Genomic DNA, 23,673 nt, shown 5'->3' with positions numbered 1-23,673 from the left:
CAAGCTGAAGCGAACTTGGGTTCTGCAGCAGGACAATGATCCAAAACACACCAGCAAGTCCACCTCTGAATGGCTGAAGAAAAACAAAATGAAGACTTTGGAGTGGCCTAGTCAAAGTCCTGACCTGAATCCTATTGAGATGCTGTGGCATGACGTTAAAAAGGCGGTTCATGCTCGAAAACCCTCCAATGTGGCTGAATTACAACAATTCTGCATAGATGAGTGGACCAAAATTCCTCCACAGCGCTGTAACAGACTCATTGCAAGTTATCGCACACGCTTGATTGCAGTTGTTGCTGCTAAGGGTGGCCCAACCAGTTATTAGTTAACACTTTTTCACACAGGGCCATGCAGTTTTGGATTTTGTTTTCCCTTAGTAATAAAAACCTTCATTTAAAAACTGCATGTTGTGTTCACTTGTGTTATCTTTTACTAATATTTAAATTCGTTTGATGATCTGAAACATTAAAGTGTGACGCATGCAAAAAAACAAGAAATCAGGAAGGGCCAACACTTTTTCACACCACTGTATACATGCATTTTATAGTTCACTCAACTCATGTTTTTCCAACTAGGTATTTCATTTTCCACAAGCCTAATAAGACCTGGCAACAGGTGTTTTGGCTAACCATCAGCATCGCCATCAACAATGCCTATATTCTTTACAAGATGTCAGACGCCTACCACGTCAAACGCTACAGCCGGGCACAGTTCGGCGAGAGGCTGGTCAAAGAGCTCCTGGATATGGACGACTGCTCACCCACTCAGTGAAAGAAACCGCATGCTGTCTCAAACCCACCCATGACAACCCACTCATACTAGCATACTCAAATACACTTGCATTCTGCACTTCAGGGTCATTTTGAGTGAACAAACCCTATACATAACACAAAATGTGCCAAGTTTGGTTGAAAAAGGGATGTTTCCCATCTAAACTCCCATTTAAGACCCCATTTGGCCATTTGATGCTACAGGACTAATGTACATACGTCACTGTAACACTTGCTGCATGAGAAACACGAAAATGTGCCCTTTGTAGATGTGCAATGATTTTTATCATTAGAGTTCCAGTAATAGTGTTGACATAGTTGTGAACCCTGAGGTACAATGTTTTGTGAATTCTCTGTTTGTGAGCAGCATATCCAACATTCAGCACTGATAAATATACTGTATATACTCTGTGATTGAGGTGTTTTATCAGCGAAACGAGAATGTAATGCAATTCACACGTTAAATCACAGAAATTCGTAGATGTTCTCCCAAATACCTGGGCTTTTTTCTATTTTATATCACTTAATATTTATGACTCTTTTTTTTTTTTTTTTTAAAGGCAACAATATTAGTGACACAGATTATGTATAATGCCACACAGACACCGAAACGAGAGGTGAAATGTGGCAACACTACTATGCTTTCCCAATCGTTTTTGCACTCAGACGTAGTGGTCAGGATTTCGTAAAAGTCTCCTAAATAGGATTTGCAGATTTTAAATAATGTTCCCAAATTAGATTTCCCATCAAATCTGTATTCAATAGAACATATTAACTCCTTTGCCTGCCTTACATTAATATCCATATCGTTTTGTCAATTAAATTATGATGAAAATAGGAAAAGGGCCCAATATACAGTAGCATACCAAAAATGATGTAAATATTATTTCTAATTCATTTATATATTTGTATTATGTGTAATTTAAATTGATTATCTAGGGGCATTGATGTATTTGCAAATGAATCGGAAAAAAAAAGAGAAAAGAATGAAATGATAAAAGACTTTAACTAGAATGTATCTCTACCTGTAAGCGGGTGGATTTATGTGGTCTTTCACTGTTCCAGAAGCTATCAAAATATCAATTCTTCTTGTTGCTATATTGTAACTGTGGTAATGACGGTACAATCGCAGCCCATGGCATAATTCATTCCTTCAAAGAACTGAAGCGGATTCATTTCCCTCAGGTAATATTTTTAGTCAAATATCTCCCACTGTATCACTGTGTTATATTCATACTACATAACGACCACTGTAAGGGACAGATGTACTAATGTGAGGGAATTTGTCACAAATTTACCAGACATGTTTATTTCCTTGGCTTTTCATTTCTTATTTACTGTGCCATCACCTGCTGTTTTTCAAACGCTGCACACTAACAAACCAATTAGTATGTTTATCATTGAACATTACTTAAAACATTCTTTTAAAGCTTCATATTCAGTCTTTACAGTTCTTTATAAAAAGTCCACTTTGTAATGTCAGCTGCTGTAATTCACACCAATATATATATGCCATATTTTATACCTGCATCTTTTAAATCAAGACAAAAGCAATGTTGCATTATATAGGTGTGCTCATAAAAAAATTTTTTTGTCATGAATGTTGCAAATGTTTGATTTCAATTCATTGTAATATTTTTGTACTACTACTCTTATCTACATAGTCAATATACTAACAAAGTACACTTCAGGCGATAACTGCCCCCTGTGCTTATCTAATATAAAATGCAACAGATGATTTTGAGATTGTATATCCGTGTTTTCCAGAGCATCTTTTGGGTTCGATCTGCACTTCAGTGGGAATTATTTAATTATTTTAATCAGGCAGACAGTGAACTGTAATGGTGTTAGAGAGATGTTTGACCTTATCTAGGGTGACCTCAGGGTTTTGTAACTACAACATCTACTGTAGTGCAATATAATGTTGGAGATTGGACCGGGTGCTATGAACCTGTCTGCCAAGAACATAATCTGTAAGCCAGAAAATGGTCGGCACGACCGAGACTTTTAATTAAAGCTCTTGCTGGTGCAGTACATTAGAATAAAAACCTTCCAATAAGCAAAGTTTCTGCTTTTGCACTGGCCACTAACATTGTACGATATACTTTAGGGCCAGCTTCGTGTGGCATGATAGCAGGTAAAAACAAACTGTCCTTTTAATAACAAAACAGCTATGACAATTATATAGTCTCATTTACTGGAACAAATTCCTCAATATCTGGTCAGCGTAACAAGAACCCAGTGTTGGACATCTATCTATTTTCATGTATGAATGTTGTGAATGTGCCGTGTCTTGCTGTATAATGCTTGGTGTTCCTTCACTTGTCTTCTCACTGTGAATGTTGAAATGATTCAGGTGTATGTGAGAGTATCTATGTGTTATCTGTAATGTTCACCTCCACTGTATGTCCAGTTATCAAACTGACCTGTGCTTCACCTCCCTGCTTCTATGTGAGTTTACACCAATTTGCACACTAATAAATATTGTTTATACATAATTTTTCCCCTACAGTAATTGGTTGCAACATTCATTGCACTATTACTAGAATCTCACAAAGAATTGTCAAGGTCAAATTTTCTATTAAATAGAAAAAGAAAAAACTCTCTCTCTCTATATATATATATAAGTACTATTAGAACCCTTGTTACTTTTTTTTTTGCATTGTGACATTTTTAGGACACATGCACATTCTGTTCTCAAATTCTCATTACAGTAAAGCTGTAAATTAAAATAATCGACTTAAAGGCCATGTTTGTTAAAGAATGAGATTCTTTAAATGTATATATTTATATATATCAAATGTTACATAAAAAAAAGGTAGTTTGTACTTAATTTAATTTTCATTTTTGAATGTAATGTAATACAATAAATACAAATCACAATACAAAAATTCAGAGGGTCCTAGTAGTAGATTGCATTTTTGATGCAAAAATATTTATTTGGTTTTGTTAATGCATCATATGTGAAAACACTTGGGACGCTGCATATGTAGATACTTTTTTTTTTTTTTTTTACATTTTATTTTAAGTTAATTATTTTTTGTCATTCAAACTTTTGCAATATCTATAAAACAATGAACAAACACAAGCGCTGTACAGTTGACCAAATCACTATAATTGCAACTGAATGTGTAAATGTACATGCATGGACATACATACTGTATATACACACATACACACTATTACTGTTGACCCCATGCTGTTTCCTTTGCCATTTAATGCAACATCAAGATCTTTCTAAAATTGGGTTTTCAAGGAAACCAAAGAGACAAAAAAAAGGTGGGGTCACAAGTCCTTCATTTACTAAAAATGAAACTGTCCTAGTCTGGAGTAGAAGTGTGTTTCCATGTTTCAATCAAACAGCAAATGACTTTGGCACACTGTGCTATGTAAACATTTCATCCAAATCAAAGATTAGCCATAATGTATTGCTCTGAATTTGGTTCTTCAAAAAGCCCATCATTCAAAGCCCAAACTTTACATGATTTCATTGGCTTCTCCTTTTAAACTGAAGAAAGGTGGCTTGATTCACTATGGCAAAAGTGCAGTCCACATCTACCTCTTGCTTTCCCGTCCAGCAGAATCATCTGACATACAGGAACCTGATGAAGCTACAGAACGCAGAGAACAAAATGCAGGTAGGTGGGCCGATTTTCTTCCTAAAGGCCACACAATCTCTGTTGCATGTTTCTGTTGCCGTCTTCAAACTTACTGATGGAGAACTGTTATTTATGGGACAATACAGGGTGGTGCAGACGAACCAAACATATACAAGTCTAAGATTAACATAACACTTACTGCTGATACATGAGGAAAGCTGACTGAAAGCCAGTCAGGGACTCATTTAGTCTGGATTCCCTAGCCTACAATAAGTTAGTCAGAATTGCTACGGCGTTATACATGAAATGCAGGTGGGTTAAATGATTGCTTCACATATCACAGGCTTCTTTGTCTGTTGGATTTACAGTAACACTAGTTCTGTTAAAATCAACTGAAGTACCACAAAGATTCACAAGGTTTGGATGTGAAAAAGTATCTCGGGGGCATGAATAAAATGCTAATTAAAAGGACACTCACAAACAGTGTTGCGTTTCTCCTTTGTGAGTTCAGATGCTTCTCTAAAGCACACTTCTTTGAAAGCTGCTTAGAAACACATTCACACAAACAAAAAAAACACCCAGTGCTCTGCTGCCACACCTGACATAAGACTGTTCAGTAACTGAGATCGGATTGGTACCTGATTGCCCCCTGCATTGTGGCACTCGTACACCCCCACCACACCATCAGCAAAGTGTCCCAGTGTGTCCAGACAGTTCTGACCCTGTTGTAGTGCTCCAAAGGCTATGTCCTGATGATCAGGGACCCTAAACAAGACATAAACAACAAGTTAGGTACTAATTAAGCCACCTGCAGTACTGGTAGTGGGCTTTAATAAAAATTTTAAAAGTTTATTTAAAATGTACATGTCTAGACTTAAAAAACTGCCTGCACATTTAAACATTATAAGAAAGGGTTAAAGGCTCTGTTTACACTTCATCAATCATTGTTCCAAACAAAAGGTTTTAAACAGCTGGTCATGTACAGAAAAACCTCGGATCAAAAATTGGTACCTGATTGCCCCCTGCATTGTGGCACTCGTACACCCCCACCACACCATCAGCAAAGTGTCCCAGTGTGTCCAGACAGTTCTGACCCTGTTGTAGTGCTCCAAAAGCTATGTCCTGATGATCAGGGACCCTAAACAAGACATAAACAACAAGTTAGGTACTAATTAAGCCACCTGCAGTACTGGTAGTGGGCTTTAATAAAAATTTTAAAAGTTTATTTATTTAAAATGTACATGTCTAGACTTAAAAAACTGCCTGCACATTTAAACATTATAAGAAAGGGTTAAAGGCTCTGTTTACACTTCATCAATCATTGTTCCAAACAAAAGGTTTTAAACAGCTGGTCATGTACAGAAAAACCTCGGATCAAAAAGCTCATACATATGTATGCACAAAACTTCAAAGAACACAGAACAGCAGGTGTAAACAGGGCCAAAGTGATCCTACAGCTATTTTTATTTCGCTCAGGTCAGACACTCACCGTAGCTCAGGATAGACGTTCTCCAGGTACCACTTAAATGGTTTGCAGCCCAACCTCTTCTTCATTTCCAGCCTGCTCTGAATGCTGCAATTAAAGAGGAAAACTAGTCATGTGGAGTTCATTTGGAGGTCGAAATGTTTCAAAACAGAGAACTTCAACTAGCCAAGGCTGAAATTAGTGGCCTCTCATGGCCTTGGCAGTGATAAATTGGCTTCTCATGTTGAAGAAAGCAAATGTGCTACTCTATATTCCAAAGCTTTCCCTTAGCAATATTTCTAAATTAAGACAGATAAACACTTACTTGCCATAGGGTACATTACGGGCTGAGGGCACAGCAGCATAGTAGAAGTTCTTAAAATCGTCCATCCAAACCTCTGCCGCTCGCCTTGTGTTCCTGCAAAGACAAACACAAGCAGATGAGAATAAATTATATATTTTATATAGAGATACTAATGTTCTGCTAATGAGCATAACATGTCTACATTATTGCTTAATCTAACTTCAACACTAACAGATCTTCTGCGGCACATTACTGGGTGTTTTAGAACTATGACAGAATGTCACTTTCAATTTCAACTGCACTACCTCACAACAGCTCACATATCACAGACTGCCGTACTGCTTTCACCCACTGGGTGGAGTACATGAACCAGAATAATAAAGGGCTCATGTCGCTTGAGCAATCATAAAACCTAAGATAAATAAGAATTGTGTTCTTTAGCTACTGTAACAATTCTCAGTCTGGATACTCAGGAATATAACGTCTAGCAGGGTTACAACAATCCTGACTACAGTTAACTATCCTGAAACGGTGATTATAAACTGGATAGCTCAAAGTCTAACTCTGGACGAACCACACCATATTATATATAATAAAATATAATGTAATATAATATAAAATGTAATACGATACAACACACTAAAATACAATACAATTCAGTTAATTGCATCTTTTCTGAATAAAAGTATTAAATTCTTAAAAAAAAAAAAAAAAACTAATCCCAAACTTTCAAATGATAACATAATATAATTCGGTGGACACCTGGCAAAAACAGTTCCGCTGCCCCCTGGGAAAGTGTATGGATGCTGTTTCCTGAAGACATGACCGACTCGACTGCAGGGAATGATCTCCAGACTGCCTCCACACTGCCAGACCCGGAAGGAAATCTCTGAGCATCACAACAGCAGCAAGAGATTAATAAAACCCATCACAGAACACACAAACAACCAATTCATAAATGCAAATGGGAAAATAAAGCAAAGGGTCAAAACTCATAATTGCACAAGTGCTATATTCAAACAAACAAAAACAAAAAAAGCACTGCTTTGTGAAATTTCTTGGTCTTTACAAACTTATTTAGACACACACACAAATGCAAAATGCAACTTTATTCCAGGCTGATGGATAATTTCTGGAGCTGTTGTAGACTTTTCCACAAGCAGCACAGCTGAGAAAAGTGCTGTGTTTGTGGAATGAGTCAGAATTTTCTTTCAGAATCCATCATGCCACACACATAATGAAAAAACCTGAAAAACTCTACCTCATTGAGTCTTACACTGCAGTTTTCTATTCAAGTCTCATTGCTAATAATATAAAAACAGCAGTAGTTCTTCAGTGGTGACCTGAATTGCCCCTTAGATGGGCACATTACATTTTGTCTGAGTAAGGCATTATCTCAATACAATCTAATTATAGAAGTATCATGATCTCATTTTCAGATTTATATACGGTTGATGCAACATAGTATTTGGACATAATATTCACTTTTAAGGACACAAATTCATAAATTTCGCTGCATTAAATAAACCATGTGGCCTATGTAAACAATTAATGCAGACCTAACCTTTTTTCAACCATTTTTGCATGTGAGCAGCTGGTCCTAAAATAATTTTAGTGGATGTATGAATTCACACTGCCTTCAGGCCCTCATAAATAGATCCTACTTCAAAGTTAATTAAATGGAATTACAATGTAATGTGCATTGAAATGACTTTGGTAGAAATAAAAATAGGTGCATTAGAGAAATTCCCTTTCCCTTTTATTTATATGTATATATGTATATATGTATATATATATAGCAATATGTGTCCAAATACTTTTTGGGGCCACTTTGAATAGGCAAATCTTCAACATAATCAATAAAGGACACACTGGTACACTGAGAAGATCCACTGTGTCTTCAGTCAGTCAGCTCCAATCAGAAGAAATGCAGGGCATTTAGAGAAATAAAGCGTCCACTCACCAAGATTCTCACCGCCCCACACGTCCATCATCATGTCGTACTTTCCCAGCTCCTCAAAGTAGTTCTTATCCATTACAAAGAGGCCACCAGCAATCATGGGAGTCCTGGAGAACACAAGTGTCACAAAATATGAAAACTGAGATAAAATCAAACCAAATCTTGGACTTGCTCAGAACTTTATACACTTCATAGAACTTACTTTCTATAAAATATAATCTAAGCAGTTATCTGACATACTGGCGATGTGTTTTGTTTCAGTGGCCATTTGTGACTTTATAAAACTGTGCTCATTTCACTCTTCAGTGCTGCGATAGAGCAATCTGATCACAGCCTCATAAACAAATTCATTAAACAACACCGGAATCAATAAACAAGAATGAAGAGTGCTGTGTCATGAAGACTTTTACACAGCACATCCCATAAAGGCACCACACTGTTTATTATCTTAATGTACTTTTAATGTACTTAATGTAATTTATGTACTTTAATGCACAGTGATTGACATTTCACATCACAGCAACACCCTCCATACAATCCCCCATTTGGGTCCCTTCACACCTTACTTTCTCTTTTTTTTGCTCGCCTTTAGCTGTTAATGATTCGAGTCATTCCCTGGAGGACAGACCTTTTACAAACTAGCAAGCAAGCAAGCACACGGGCTAACTTGTTATTTTGTTGTTACAAGAACTTTAGGGATTCTTTTCCTTGTTGACAGCAGAATTAACATTTGGAGGCAGATCTTATGTGTATTTAAAGAGACTTGTGCGCATTAGTTTACCACATGCCATGTTTAACAGCATAGAATTTGGACAAGAAAATCATCATAAAATAACTCTAGCACTATAGCCATCTATGTTATTGTTAACTGAAACCATTAAAAGTCATTTTTTATCAATGAAATAAAGCTCAAATAAATTACATTATAAATGTTAGATGAAAAACTTAAACTTAAAAAATTAAGTTAGAATGTCGACTTTGCAACTAAGTGAAATAAGGTTAAGCTGATGTACTAAAATTGCAAAAACTAAAACATAAAGCTTAATAATAAAAAAAAAAAGTTTAATAAAAGTAATATATCAAAAACAGACTGCACACCTATACACTCTTACAAATAAAGGTGCTTCAAAAGGTTCTTCAAGCGATGCCATAGAAGAACCATTTTGGGTTTCACAAAGAACCATTCAGTCAAAGGTTCTTTAAAGAACCATCTCTTTCTTACCTTTTTGTAATCTGAAGAACCTTCTTTCGCCACAAAGAACCTTTTGTCAAACAGAAAGGTTCTTCAGATGTTAAAGGTTCTTTATGGAACCATTTAGACAAAAAGGTTCTTCTATGGCATCGTGAAGCACCTTTATTTTTAAGAGTGTAGCTGGAGTTCTGTTTCAAGAGAGTCTATACATTAAACAGCTGACACTGAATTAATTAGAGAACAGAGTGAGAAGAATAAAAAGTAGTCATCTGTCAATAATCTTTCACCAACTCACCGGTTCATGATCCAAAACATTTGTAACACAGATATTTAAGAAGAGAGTCTAATGCTTACTTGATAGGAGCAATGGGGTTTCCTTGCCGTGCTCGTCTTTGTTCCAGGGTCATGTAGTCCCATTTAAAAACTAGATTCCAATCAAAACCTGGAAGATTACACATTACATTAGGGATGAAGTCTGATTTTAAATGTAGGTTCAATGCCCTGCTCAGCCATGTGTCAGGCAAGGGAATAAGGGGGCATATTACTGATACTGCAATTTCTCTGATGAAAAGACTGAGGCTTTGTTCAGAATAGCATACTATTTTGTCAGTATGCAGCACGTATTCTGTGCACAGTATTCAAATGTTTTAATGTAACATTTCTTTTCACCAAAAGACATTCCACACAAAACTGGATTAAAACCATATTTGCATTTCCAGTAGGAAATACCACAGCTTGCCAGACAGCAAAAGAATAGTCTTAAAGTTTTAAGTAATCGTGGGGTTTAGGCTTTGGTTCTGTGTAAATGCTGTATCTTTAAAACCGTACTGTTGGCAAGTCTTATTTTACAAATGCCTCTTGTTTTCTGTCGGCTGTACTCAAGAATCAACATAAAATGTGACACTTGGTAGCTTTAGATGGTTAAATAAATGCAAGAAGAAAAAAAACCCAATCAACATATTACTGTATGCAAATAAACAGAAGTACTTAAAATCTAATATAAATGACAATCACTAAAATTACTCAAATAAATACATATAAATATTAAGAAAAAATTAATATTCAAATATTAAGAATATAATACAAAATTAGAAATGATGACTTGACATTTCAAATTTCTTAAATATACAGAAAAAAAAATCTACAATAAGTTTAAATGGAGTATGCATTTTAACTGTTTGCTGAATTAATAGCAGACATTTCTGGAGAAGTAAAACAGTAGTAAGAACTGTAAATAACCATTTTAATCCTCAAATTCAAGATGCAGCATATCAAAGAGACACTAATGTAGCATCATACTATTTAAAATGATTTGGTACTGCCTTACATACTACTCTTTTTTTTTTCTTTTTTTTTTTTAAGTAGCATACAGTAAAAACTGTGCACAGTATGCAGCCCTGTACTAGTATTCCATTCAGAACATATTTCCCCCTTTTTTTTTTTTTTTTTTTTTTTAAGTAGCATACAGTAAAAACTGTGCACAGTATGCAGCCCTGTACTAGTATTCCATTCAGAACATATTATAAAAAAAGGAGAAAATGCTAGATAAAGTCTGAATGCCAGTTAAAAAGCACACATTCAACCAAAATGTGCTGAGAAAAGCTCATATAAATATAATGATATTTATAACCCATGCTGCTTTATAAAATACAGTGATACCAACATGGATAGATCCATTTCCATAATATTTGCCACTGCATCCAGAAACCTCCGAGCTCATAGAGGAAAAGTTATTCCACTCAGAGATCACTTCCTCACTTCCTCTTTTTGAGATTCATCATGCTCTCTCACTCTTCTGCACATTGCACTGCCTCCACAAATTCTCTCTGTATTGCTTTCACTCCAAACATGCATTTGAACATACAGTACCACACACTGAATATAGCCCTGCACATGAAATATAGCAAATGCCATCTGCTGTATTATCCATAAACACACACAAATGAATGAATGAATGAATGCAATTATATCATACACAAGCACATAATCCAATCGAATAGGTTCTGGATAGTGACTGAATTATGATATGATGAAATAGGAGCTGATGAAAGAGATTTACCTCCTTTAAGATCTGCAGATGCCCCCACATACTGGAAATTGTCCATGTTAATGACATCTATGATGGGTGACACGACCCGAGTCTTATCCTGACGAGAACAAAATTGAAGTGAGGCTGGGCTGACAGTACAAGCATATGAAAAGAGATGACTTCTCAATGCATCTCTGCTACAATACATTCTTAAGATGTATCTGATAGAAACGATAAAATTAAACTAGAATTAAAATTGCTGAGAGTCCTGACATTAAGAAATGTGCACTGCTCTGCCGTTACTAATCACGATAAATCCATCAGAAATACCTAGGAAAATCCCATTAATCTCGTGAGCTTCGCTGACACATCACTGGAGTATTTAGAGTTGAGAGCTATGAGTTAAACACTCCAGAAAAGACAGGCAATCAACTCTACGTGATAGGAGTGGAGAATTTAACACTACATATAAATGTATTGCTTCTCAGACATCTTCCAATATTCATCATGACAATTCTGGGATACCCTGACGAATCAAATCATCCCAAATGTGGCTTCACCTCTGAATTAAATTAATTTGTCACCGTGCTGCAATGTTTCCACAGGGCAATTTTCTAAAACATATTCAAATGCATGTAGGTACAATAAATACGGTTTGTTATATTAGTACATTCAAATCATTAAATATCGGTCTTCAGTTAATTTAGTGAACGACTAAAATTGTTTTGCTGAATAAAAACATGCCTTGATTATTTCTATCTTGATTTATACCGTATTTTACTTCTTGCATGAAACATTCTGAAACAACATATGATTGTTTGATTAAAATTATGGTTCCTGTGAAACTTTTTAACCCACAGAGACCCAGCGTAGCAGACTGTCAATGTCTGTATAAAGCAATTCAATAATACGAAACATTCTGTAGATATGGGTAAAAACTATGCTTAACAATAGCTGATACTTTGAAATTTATCACAACAATTTTTTGGTGGTAGTTTGTGTTTAGGCGAGTGCTGATATAAAGCTGGATGTTCATTCACATTGTTTCTAGATTATTGTGTAGAGTGATCAGGTGCATTTTAAATAATTGCTAAAAGTCTCATTGGCCAAAAAATTACTTTTCACAAAAAAACACATTTAACTGTTTTTTTGATCCTGACAAAATGACAGCTAACATTAATTGACTAATCATATTAGCAGCAAATGTGAAAGTGTGAACTAATTAGATTGTAAGAGCAGACTGATTGCTATAAAAAGATGGAAGAAGCGATTCCAATCGTTGTGTTCTTGTTAGCAATGGCTACCTCCAAAGAAACGCGTGCATTGGACTTGCATCTCCAAACACACACACACACACACACACACATGCACACTATAAAGGTTTCAGCAACACACAACCACACTGTTTATATCCCGAGGTTTTAATTTGACAGCTATGAGGCTAATCCTCCGGTTTCCTAGCACCTCTCATCGAGGATAAGAGCACACAATGCTTCCTCTGCACTGATTCCATCGATTTTGTGGCCACTGGATGCTTGGCAGGGGAATCGGGGTCAATTCCTCCTACACTGCTGTTAAACCTCAGGTCAGGGTTGAAAGCCCACCATCAGAGACTCCAAACTGACTTTAGCAAAGGGATGAGATTAGAGTCATCCATGACACTAATACTACACACTTGGCATCATATTTAATTCCATTACGGCCAGAGAAATCACATTCATAAAGGTATATGATGGCACAGAGGGTACATCCATATTTTTTCCCCAACTCTATCAATCTTTGCATTGAAAAAGTATAGGCCTTTCAACCATTACACTCTCCTTGACTTCTCGGGAATACGTTAAGGGGCCAGCACTCATTTCTAGCCCTGTTTGCTGGAGGTCCCACGAGGAATAACTGTGCAGTAGGCCATTAATAGAATGGAGGCTTTGACTAGAAGACAAGCACTTTTTAGAGCATATCCCATTGGCACGCTTCCCTCCACTGGCCTCCAACCACCCAGCATGGCACTAAATAAACTCTCAAATACTTCCACTGTTGTAGCTCAAGTCAATAGCTAATAGAATAAATGTTCTGGTCTCAGTGTGTTGAATGCCAGCTACCGTTTTAAGATTTTGATTAACTAATCAAAATTTGTAATCAATTTAACTAACTGTAATTAAACATAAATATTTGAAAAATGATGATCCCAGTAAAATAAAGATAATTTAACTGCATAATGAAAACAGCATTGAACAGACAACAAAAAGGGCATGGCAACTTAAAAATATATTTTAAATGAATATTTATAGATAATTAATATAATTCGAAAATGCATAAAATTAATATTTATATATTTTATATCTAACTTACTTTTACAGTATAAGTTTAATATATACGAAAAAAATTGACATTTCTAATTTTAAATGACATTAATGTGCACTTGCTGCACATTAAACATCAATATTTGAATTCTTAATTTTACTAGAATCTTCATATTTCTCTGAATACACTGCATAATGACAACAGCACTGAATACACAAATAGCATTGCAATTTAAAAATATATTAAACCAATAATTACAGAAAATAAATATATTTAGAAAATGTATAAAATCAACATTTAATAACTTTTATATGTAAATTGTAATTTTTGTTAATTTTATATTGTTATTTAAACATACACACATATGTGATAAATTGCTAGCCCTATTTTTAAATCACATTAAATTAATTGCATTAAACATCAATATTTGGAGAGGAAAATGAAGATTTCAGTAAAATGGCATGACAAAAGCATTGAATAGACAGCAATATGGCATGGCAAAGTAAAAATATTAATTAAATTAATATTGATAGAAAATGTATATAATATTTAGAAATGCATTAAATTAATATTGATCATTTTTATATATACAAATATAGTTCTTGTTAATGTTATAGCATTATTTAAACGCAAACACACACACACACACAAATGTCATATTCTGACAGCCCTAATATTTTTACAACATTAATGTACACTTGCTGCACATTTATGAGCAGTATTAATGTAAGGAAGACACTTCACTGCAGTAATTATATATATATATATTTTTTTTTTTAAATGGACAAAACGAGAAACACATGACGTGCAGAAAGACATCATTCATTAAGTCATTGGCAAGCCGCCCCTCTTTTTTTTTTTTTGGTGTGGTCTGAACACCAGACACAGGCCACGACTTCAGCGAGACCACTACACTCGCCAAAAACATTTCCAAGAAGACACATGGCCTGCTGCCATCAGGGGTAACAAAACAGAAGCAGCGTCTCTCAGGAGTAAACAAAGAGCATGTGTTCCTCATTACCAGCTTAGGTAAGCATTTAACAAAGGGATTTAGGACTAGTGCGCTTCATTCTTTCAGTTCGGGGTAAATTTACTAGAAGGTAATGGTACAAAAACATGGAGGGCAAATTCTCCTTACTTCTGGGAGAAAACACAAAAGGTTGGCATTCCAGCAAACAAACTATATAACGCTCTGACCTTTAAAAAGTCTTGCAGCCCTTTTCAATGCATGGTTTGTGTGTCTTCTGAGCTGAACATGACTTCTGCATTGGGAATGCAGCTCACGCGCTGCAGGGATGGTGAAAGGGCAGCGATAAGACGACTTACAACAAGGATAATGTCATCTGCAGCATCACCAGCACTCCAGGAGGGAAACTGACTGACATATAGTGACAAGACGTTTATATGAAGCTGCACAGACGAACACTGGTCAAGCCAAACACGTTTACAGTAACAAACCCAAAGACAACTTCCACTTCTTATGGACACATGCATTTTAAAACTGCTGCATAAACCACCATCTAAACCAAAGAAGTGCCAACCAAATTCTTTGATATTAAAGCATTCCTTTCTAAATATGTATTGTGATGAATATGCTCTTGCACATCCCATTTTAATTCTCTATGCAATGTCTGTAACACTGCAGAAACCATTAAATGATCTAAGAAAGCTTAAATTTAGAGTCTTTTTTTCCCCAGTTTCCATTTTACTGAATTCATCTTGGTGGTCTATTTAGTCATACAATAACTCTTCAATAAGGCTTAATAATAATTAAAAAAAAATTTTTTTTTAAACATTACATTTTATTATTTGTTTCCATCTAGTTTTGTTAGTAATAAAAACGTGAAACACCTAACAGCTAATCAATAGCTTCAGCCTTTAAACGCACTTAAAAATCTGTGATGGCTCTGTATGTTTGCTGAAAGCAGTAGCTGCAGTAACTATCTGAGGTTATTTCTCTGAATTCTTCTCTTACCAGCAGTTGAAAAATTTTAAGTTAATACTAATATTAAATAGTATCTATCCATCTAGTCAAATAAGGTCCCGGTCAGAGGTGACACAGAGCAGCAATGTTCAGCAAAGTGAGCTGGCCCCGCACAGATTAGATGCATGCTCTTCTATCAATTCAACTGTGTAAATCATTAATTCACAAAATAAAATGCAACCAAATATGTTACAATTGCTGCAATGAACCTAATACATTTCAGATTTCATTGCAACTAGTTTTAAATAAGTATTTACATTTACATAAATACATCTAATTTAGGGGGGTCTGAATACTTTCCGTACCCTCTGTATATATATATATATATATATATATATATATAGATATATACACTGTTCAAAAGTTTGAGTTCAGTACGTTTTTTTTGTTTTTTTTTGTTCTTGCTCAGTTCAGGTCAGGTCACACGTGATGGTCTCCAACACACATCCATATACAATGCAATTTGAACTCTGTCCAAACGAACCATAGTCAACATTCGAGAGCCGTGCCAGTAACATCCCCTGCCAAATGACTAAAACAGACATCCAGCTGACGTGAGATTACGATGCCCAAGAATAAACATGTCAACCATTATGTACTCAACACAATTCCCCCCTCACACTTCACACATACAATGGGGGCCAGATGTCTGAGACCGTTTTGAAAATCTGGGATTTGAAACTCATTTCAATCTGGACATAGCTGCGATTTTTGAAAATGTGAAAAAGAAATGTTGTCAAGTAAAATAAGTATGCAATACTGATTTTCTTAAACGGGTCATATGATGCGATTTTAAGTTTTCCTTTGTCTTTGGAGTGTTACAAGCTGTTTGTGAATAGATAAGATCCCTAAAGTGGCAAAGACTAAAGTCTCAAACCCAAAGAGATGTTCTTTATAAAAGTTAAAACTCGTCCACGCCCTCCTAAAATGCCTCGTTTAAACACGCCCCCACATGTCTACGTCACGATGTGAGAAGATTTGCATAACACCGCCCAAATGTTCATGCAAAGAAAGAAGGCTTAACTTTGATTCTCGCTGTAGTATTGTTGCCACCGCCGCCATGTCGTGGAGACACTGTGTGTTTCGTTGTGAAAGCGAAACTACTTTGTTTGGCCTTCCAAAAGAGGGCACAACTAGAAATCAGTGGTTAAGTTTTATTTACAACACTGTTCCAGAACAGTTCAAACCAAATATTTGTGTGTGTGCAACGAATTTAACGGAGGACTGTTTCCTGAACCTACAATGCCGGCTGTTCTGACTCACAACCTGTAAGTATGTTTCCATATTTATAGAATTTGCCACTGATGATTCAAACGCGAGTTTTGAGCAGTGTAGAGTAGCGCTTGTTGTTTGTCATTTCTCCGATCACAAATGCAGACATGGTTTTATGTTTACGCGGCGCGATAAACAACGCAACACGTAAAAAGACAATATAAGTCATTATAATCCTTAATTATGTCCCCACTGGATGCAACAAAAGCCTAGTTTATAATGGGTTTTAATGTTTTTGTCTAATCGCTCCGGGACACGGCATCACAGTATGGTAAGTGGCATAACATTTCCGTCACACGCTTGAGGTATTCGGCCAATCACAACGCACTGGATAGCTTGCCAATCAGAGCACACCTCGCTTTTCAGACCGATGAGCTTTGTAAAAATCGATGCGTTTCAGAATGGCGGGGCATAGAAGAGAAATAATAATATACAGTATGTGGAAAATAATGTGTTTTTTTTTCACCTTAAACCGCATAAACATTTCATTACACCAAGTACACAAAATAATGTTCTTTTTAGCAACATCATATGACCCCTTTTAATTTTTAAGTCTCTTCAAATAAGCTTATGTCATTGATAATGTTACTTTTCGTACAGACGGTTATTTGTACTTGCTTTCACAGAAGCTGAAGATGCTCTTCAGATCACGGAGAACATGTTCATCAGGTTTTACACATTTGAAAGGCAAATTTGTCCTTTATCCTTTTGCAAATATATCCAGTGTTTTCCCCTTTCTTGCATTGTATTCTCTTTTTTTTCCTTTTTAGTTCCAAAGCACACTCATGGGAGGTGGGCAGACAAAACATTTCCCTGCAATTGTACAAATGTGACAAATAAAACGTTGGACCTGGAGGGATCAGATCGATATAAAATACTGACACAAAGAGAGGAAATAGGACTGGGCAGTGCGAGTGAGAAACGCATCTTAATTGCACAGCCTGTGTGGCAGTCATACAACAGCGGGTCAATGTTTGCTTATGTGGCTCATGGAGACATCGGTCGATGACTTCACAACTGCTCTGCCAGTGACAGCGGTTGGCAGCACTTTGAGATATTCCCAAAAGCCTAGGCAGACACCGGCCAAAGCACACAGTAGTTTTTCTGCAAGAAAAGGCCAGAGCTCAGACGGTTCAGAGGGATTTTGAAAATCAAGCAGGCTTAAAAAGGTCATGCTGAAGAGAGTGAAGAAAGAAAAGATGAACAGATGTCCTTGCTGCTTGATGTATCTCCAGAAACTCAAAAAAAAAAGTGGGTTCTCATCATTCAGAGATCTGTTACCGGCTTATTGATGCAAATATCGGCTGCTGGGCTTAGTGAAGCACCATAAATTAAAGCTCTGTTCCCAGAAAGCAGAATATTCAATTCCATCCATACTCTTGACTCAGGAGATGTTCACACAGGGATGCGTTCGCGTGAACCAAAACAGCTAGATGGCACATGACACGTGTCTTGAAATGCATTGTTTAGGGAATATATCTGCTACCAGATTTTTTAAAGGGGTGGCTGATTGCGATTTCACTTTTTTAATGTTAGTTAGTGTCTAATGTTGCTGTTTGAGCATAAACAATATCTGTAAAGTTACGAAGCTGAAAGTTCAATGCAAACAGATATATCGTCTTTTAAAATTCTGGCAGTTTAATGCCTACAAAAACAGCTGGCAGGGACTACAACAAGTTACTTCCCGGGTATGGGACATCACAAACCCAGATAAACCCCGCCCTCGGAAAGGGCAGTGAAGGGGGCGAGGCCATGCTGCGCTGCTTTAGAGAAGACGAAGAGAAAACCAGAGGTGCACATATAAATCTATTCATATATGAATCGCGATTCTGTCTTCTAACGATTCTAATGGATTCACAAGTTTCAAAATCAATGTTCTAAAGCAGCAGTTCTTAATACTGTTCCTCGCGTTCCCCTGCTCTGCATCTCTCTCTCTCTCTCTCATTCAGCTCAGTTCCAACAATGAACAGTTCCAATTATACACTTATTTTCACATAGCTATGAGAAGCGTTAAACATGGACACGCGTGCAGTTGCCGGACTGTATTAAATAGGGTTGTGCCGATAGATGATAGTATCGTGTATCGACAATAGTCAGAGATATCGCCTGTGGCTGATGCCACTGACGATAGCAAGGCGATTATTATTATAATTATTATTATTATCAGGTTAGTAATACTAATTAATATTAGGGCTTATTTGCTCCATTATATTTCTTTTTCCGTGTTTTAACAGTGTTGCTCATTATAATCAATCACACACGATTATGTTATGCTTATGAATGCAATGGCCAGATTTTCGTTGTTCAGCGCATGCTGACTTAATTCTGACTCGCGCATTCTTTCATCATAAACAACAAAGTGCAGATGTACGTGCGATGTAAGTATAAGAGATTTATTCATCACACAGTGTAGATAGCTTCACTGATTTTAATGGGAGTGTATTTTAAAGTGCATAAACTCGCGCTAGACTGAGCTTGTGATGATGTTCTTTGGTAATGTAAATAGTCTTTGCTCGTTTCCTGTAGCTGCTTTTTGAATAACTGAGGAAATATAAGCATTATAATTAGTAACTTACAATATTTCTATTGAAATGTTATTATGTTAAATAGAAATTCAGTCACATTAAAAGGCTGTTTTTAGCCTTACGCTGGAGTTGGTTCACTTTCTGGCAATGAAATTAAGTAAATAAATAATTAAATAAATTAACACGATAATATCGTGTATCGGCGATCTCACAGGTTGACGATAGGACGATATGAAAATTGAGCATATCACCCAACACTAGTATTAAAGCTTTAATCAGGATAAAACTGTATATTAAAAGCTAACATAAGCAGTAGCATTTACAAATAACAGCATATCTAAAAGTATGAGACAACAACAAACAAAAAACATGGGCCTACCATTAAAAGCCGTGCTTGCACAGGTTCTGCATGATTCTCTTCAATAATATCCTCTGCTTTTCAATCGGGCTCAAACTGATAAGCGATATTAACGACACCATTGCTTACAATACAACCGGAGCACATGCTGCTGAGGTGAGGGGCGGGACGCTTAGACGCGCACTAGAGGCGGTTTAGCCAATCACAACACACTGGGCTAGCTAACCAATCAGAGCCCATAGCCTATTTCTGAGGGCGGGGCTTCATAAAAGAAGGAAATTATCAGCGTGTTTCTCAGAGAAGGGACAGAGTGGTATGGAATAAAGGTAAATTATGTGAAAAAGAATGCTTTTTTTTTTTTTTTTTAAATGAAGCATTAACATGTTAGACTGCACCCCATAAACACAATAAAGCCAAGGAAAAAAAAACAGTGAACCACCCCTTTAATGTATCGGTATTGTACGACATCGGACAATATGCATACTCATTTCCTTTATTTTTACATTCAGATCATAAAATAAAAAGGTAATCTTTAGCAAATCTCAAAAGTCTAAATAAATATACATTCATAAGGTACATTATAATGTTGTGACGCCTAAATTCAAAATAACTGGTTTTAGCTTTTAGTGTTTATTATTAATTTATTTGGACAAAACAGAATATAATCAGCAATTTAACGGTACCAGATTTTTACTGTATGATACTGGATAGTATGCTTGCTCATTTTCCCTGTTTTTACATTCAGATTTCCTTTTCCATAATCTAAAATTCACTTAACCTTAATATTTATAATTATTAGTAATAAAAATTATAATTGCTTTTATTCCTGGTTCAGCTTTATAAAAGCTCTGACAGAGACACTTACATGACAATAATAGAGATTCATAGCAATTAACAAGATAGACAAAGGTTTATGGTGTTGTGAATCAGTGGTAAAGAGTAACTTAATAAAACTAAAAATAAAACCTAAAATTATATCAAATTTTTATGCTGTACATATTTGTTGCTATAATGTGATGCCTAAATTCAGCAGTGGTATTTAAATTATTTTAGTTTTTAGTATTTTGTTTTCATTTTATTTACAATTTTGAAATTGTAATTTTAATAATGCCACAACTGTCAAAGATGTCGGTCTAGCACAGGTTAATTCAGAAAAACGATCTAAAAACATCCAAGGCGGATACAGGAACGTGTCCAGTGTGAACGTTGAGGAGTTGCCGCATTTATTTAAAAATCACAATCCAGTGGTAAAATGGCACTTGAATTCCTGGAATTATGGGCTGGATTTTTAAATAGTAACAAACATCCAGTTCTTAAATTGCATATGCACATCTCAAGGTGGGAAATGGAAGCCTTGAAGTCAGGAACTTTAAGTGTTAAAGTGACCTGCCGTAGTACCATGTGAACAACACAGTCACGCCAACAATGAACATTCCTTCCTGTAACCACAAATCACCACAAGAAAGTGTTGGTGTTTTTTTTTTGGTCAATAAATTGCATAACTATTTTTTAAAGTTTTTTTTAACCAAGGGCCAAGCTCATCCCTGTGCAGTGGGAGGGTAATTTCCTAAGAGGGCAGCATCTCCCAAGCAGCCAGTTTAAATTGAGCGGATAACCGACAAGAGGGCTGCCCTCCTCTTGACAAGTCTTCCTGCATGTCAGCAGTAAATCAGTGAGTCCTGGGAGCCCAGCCCTGCACTGCAAGCCTTCAGTGGAAACAATAGTGTAAGACAGCACTCGCTGGCCAACCTAAACCTTCTGCAACTTCACCCCACACGCTGGGCTCTTCAAACGCATGTGTCAGTCCACATGCAGGCTGGGACAGGACCACAGACAGAGGTGATGGCGTGAGCGGATAACCGACAAGAGGGCTGCCCTCCTCTTGACAAGTCTTCCTGCATGTCAGCAGTAAATCAGTGAGTCCTGGGAGCCCAGCCCTGCACTGCAAGCCTTCAGTGGAAACAATAGTGTAAGACAGCACTCGCTGTCCAACCTAAACCTTCTGCAACTTCACCCCACACGCTGGGCTCTTCAAACGCATGTGTCAGTCCACATGCAGGCTGGGACAGGACCACAGACAGAGGTGATGGCAGTGAATATTTGAAAGCAAAGAGGGTAAGAACACGCTCCTCAATGTTTCTCAATAAAGCTTTTAATAGACCAATGAATGTCATGTCCACAACTGTTATATAACTACAACACACGATTAAACCATACTTAACCAAAGTATTAAAAACGTCAAACCCCCAAGCAACATAAATTCTAAATTCACACTATTTTTTCAGAACTAAAGCCTTTGCTATATTGGAAGCACAGGGTATTTTCAGAGTTTTTAAAACTCAATCTTTTTTTTTTTTTTTTTTAACTTTCACAAATAAAATTAATATCATATGTCAACACAGAACAAACTAAATAATCTCAAAATTAAATCATGCATATTAGATTATTTTACTCAAGGCACATTCACTGAGGCACATATTCAACTGGAAAACAGCTTTAAAATGTAAAATATAAAAATAAATCAATACTATAAAAATTATTGATTAAAAAAATTATTTTAAAAAATTAAAGTTTTTGTATCAATATATACAAATTAGACATTGACTGATATTTTGAAATTTCTGAAAAAGTAATAGTCTTTTTAAAAAGGCAATAAAAAGATCATTGTGCAGATAGTAGTAAAATCTGTATACTGAATGTGTTAAATAATGTTCTTGGTCTTCTGCCAGATTCAGCTTATTGTGTAACCAAAATATCAATAATACCCAGATAAACATTTCATAATTTCATAATGCTGGACAAACTGAAATACATCAGGACTCTTATTTTGAAATATCTATGGGCTTCTACTTCCAGATGCTTATTCAAAAAATTAGGGAGACAAAATGTGCACTTTTACAACCATCTATAACATAAAAAAACACCATAATGTCATAATTCATCAACAGTAGATCATGAGTAATTGCTTGGCATAAATACATGCTATTCATAGATTGCAGAAAGTGCAACAGTGCTGTGTTTTGACATTTAACGTTCATCGATCACATTTATTTAATTCAATCATAGCCTTTTGAAGTTTAATAATCACATTAGGCTGCGTCACGAATCCTGTTTTTCCCATCCCCAAATGTAAGATTTAAATGATAATTAAGACTTTTGATATACCATTTAAGACTTATCACCATAAATTTGATAAAACTGAATTTAAAACATTTTTAAAGACACACTGTGACCTTGCAAATATCATCCTTGAAATATCCAGAGCAATCTTTTTCTGTCTAACATCAGGTAGTTTAAAAAAAAAAAAGAGCACTTATTCATCATACCGTTCACAACAGCTAATTCGGAGACAACGACTGGCTGTGGGACCAATTTATGTTCGTTTAAGCACAACCAAACCCCCATAGCTTTTATATCAGCCCTCTGAGAGAAGGGAAATGCGTTTCCGGTGAAGATGCTCAAGATATTTTGTGTGAAGATATCTAGGCTGTCTGAATCACAATAAAAGACAGTTACATCTAGTCATTATAACACAGCAGTAACATGAGTGTTTGATTGAAAGAAACCTCATTTTCTCACGCAGTCGATACAGTCTGAGCTAAGTGCAGCTCTAATGATGTTACATTCAGGGGACCAGATAATATTTCTTAGGATTCTGAAGCTTTTTGAAACTCGAGAGTTAAGTCACGTTTTAAATGATCTAGACAGGCAGGTTTGTGTAAAAATAAAAATGAAAATAAAACAATTAATCAGTGGCAGTCCACTTCTAATGAAGTCCACTTCTAATGAGTTTTTGCAACCAAAAAAAAATAAATAAAAAGTGTTATATTATATGTATATACACACACACACACACGTGTAAAAGAGAATGGACAAATACATATATACGTATATATATATATATATATATA

The 23,673-nt window shown here is 35.9% G+C and overlaps 2 protein-coding genes across 2 annotated transcripts in view; one reads left to right on the top strand and one right to left on the bottom strand.

The window, feature by feature from the left end:
• LOC107552948 (piggyBac transposable element-derived protein 5-like) overlaps positions 1-14,386 on the top strand; it is a 36,531-nt gene extending 22,145 nt beyond the window's left edge. The window contains exons 7-8 of the mRNA XM_016235003.1: positions 576-3,397; positions 14,373-14,386. Coding sequence (XP_016090489.1) covers positions 576-771 — 196 coding nt within the window. The 3' untranslated portion in view covers positions 772-3,397; positions 14,373-14,386. The remainder of the gene's footprint in view (positions 1-575; positions 3,398-14,372) is intronic.
• The window catches only part of LOC107552918 (polypeptide N-acetylgalactosaminyltransferase 2-like), a 78,753-nt gene continuing 59,644 nt past the window's right edge, over positions 4,565-23,673 (bottom strand). Inside the window, exons 4-12 of the mRNA XM_016234950.1 lie at positions 11,350-11,516; positions 9,645-9,732; positions 8,102-8,205; positions 6,901-7,027; positions 6,160-6,252; positions 5,859-5,942; positions 5,361-5,507; positions 5,008-5,134; positions 4,565-4,633 (exon numbers count right to left, since the gene is read on the bottom strand). Of these exons, the coding sequence (XP_016090436.1) occupies positions 4,565-4,633; positions 5,008-5,134; positions 5,361-5,507; positions 5,859-5,942; positions 6,160-6,252; positions 6,901-7,027; positions 8,102-8,205; positions 9,645-9,732; positions 11,350-11,516 (1,006 nt within the window). The remainder of the gene's footprint in view (positions 4,634-5,007; positions 5,135-5,360; positions 5,508-5,858; positions 5,943-6,159; positions 6,253-6,900; positions 7,028-8,101; positions 8,206-9,644; positions 9,733-11,349; positions 11,517-23,673) is intronic.

This window comes from Sinocyclocheilus grahami, unplaced genomic scaffold (genome assembly GCF_001515645.1).
Source record: "Sinocyclocheilus grahami isolate Dianchi unplaced genomic scaffold, SAMN03320097.WGS_v1.1 scaffold461.1, whole genome shotgun sequence".
NCBI lineage: Eukaryota > Metazoa > Chordata > Actinopteri > Cypriniformes > Cyprinidae > Sinocyclocheilus > Sinocyclocheilus grahami.
This window is presented reverse-complemented; position numbering and strand designations above follow the sequence as displayed.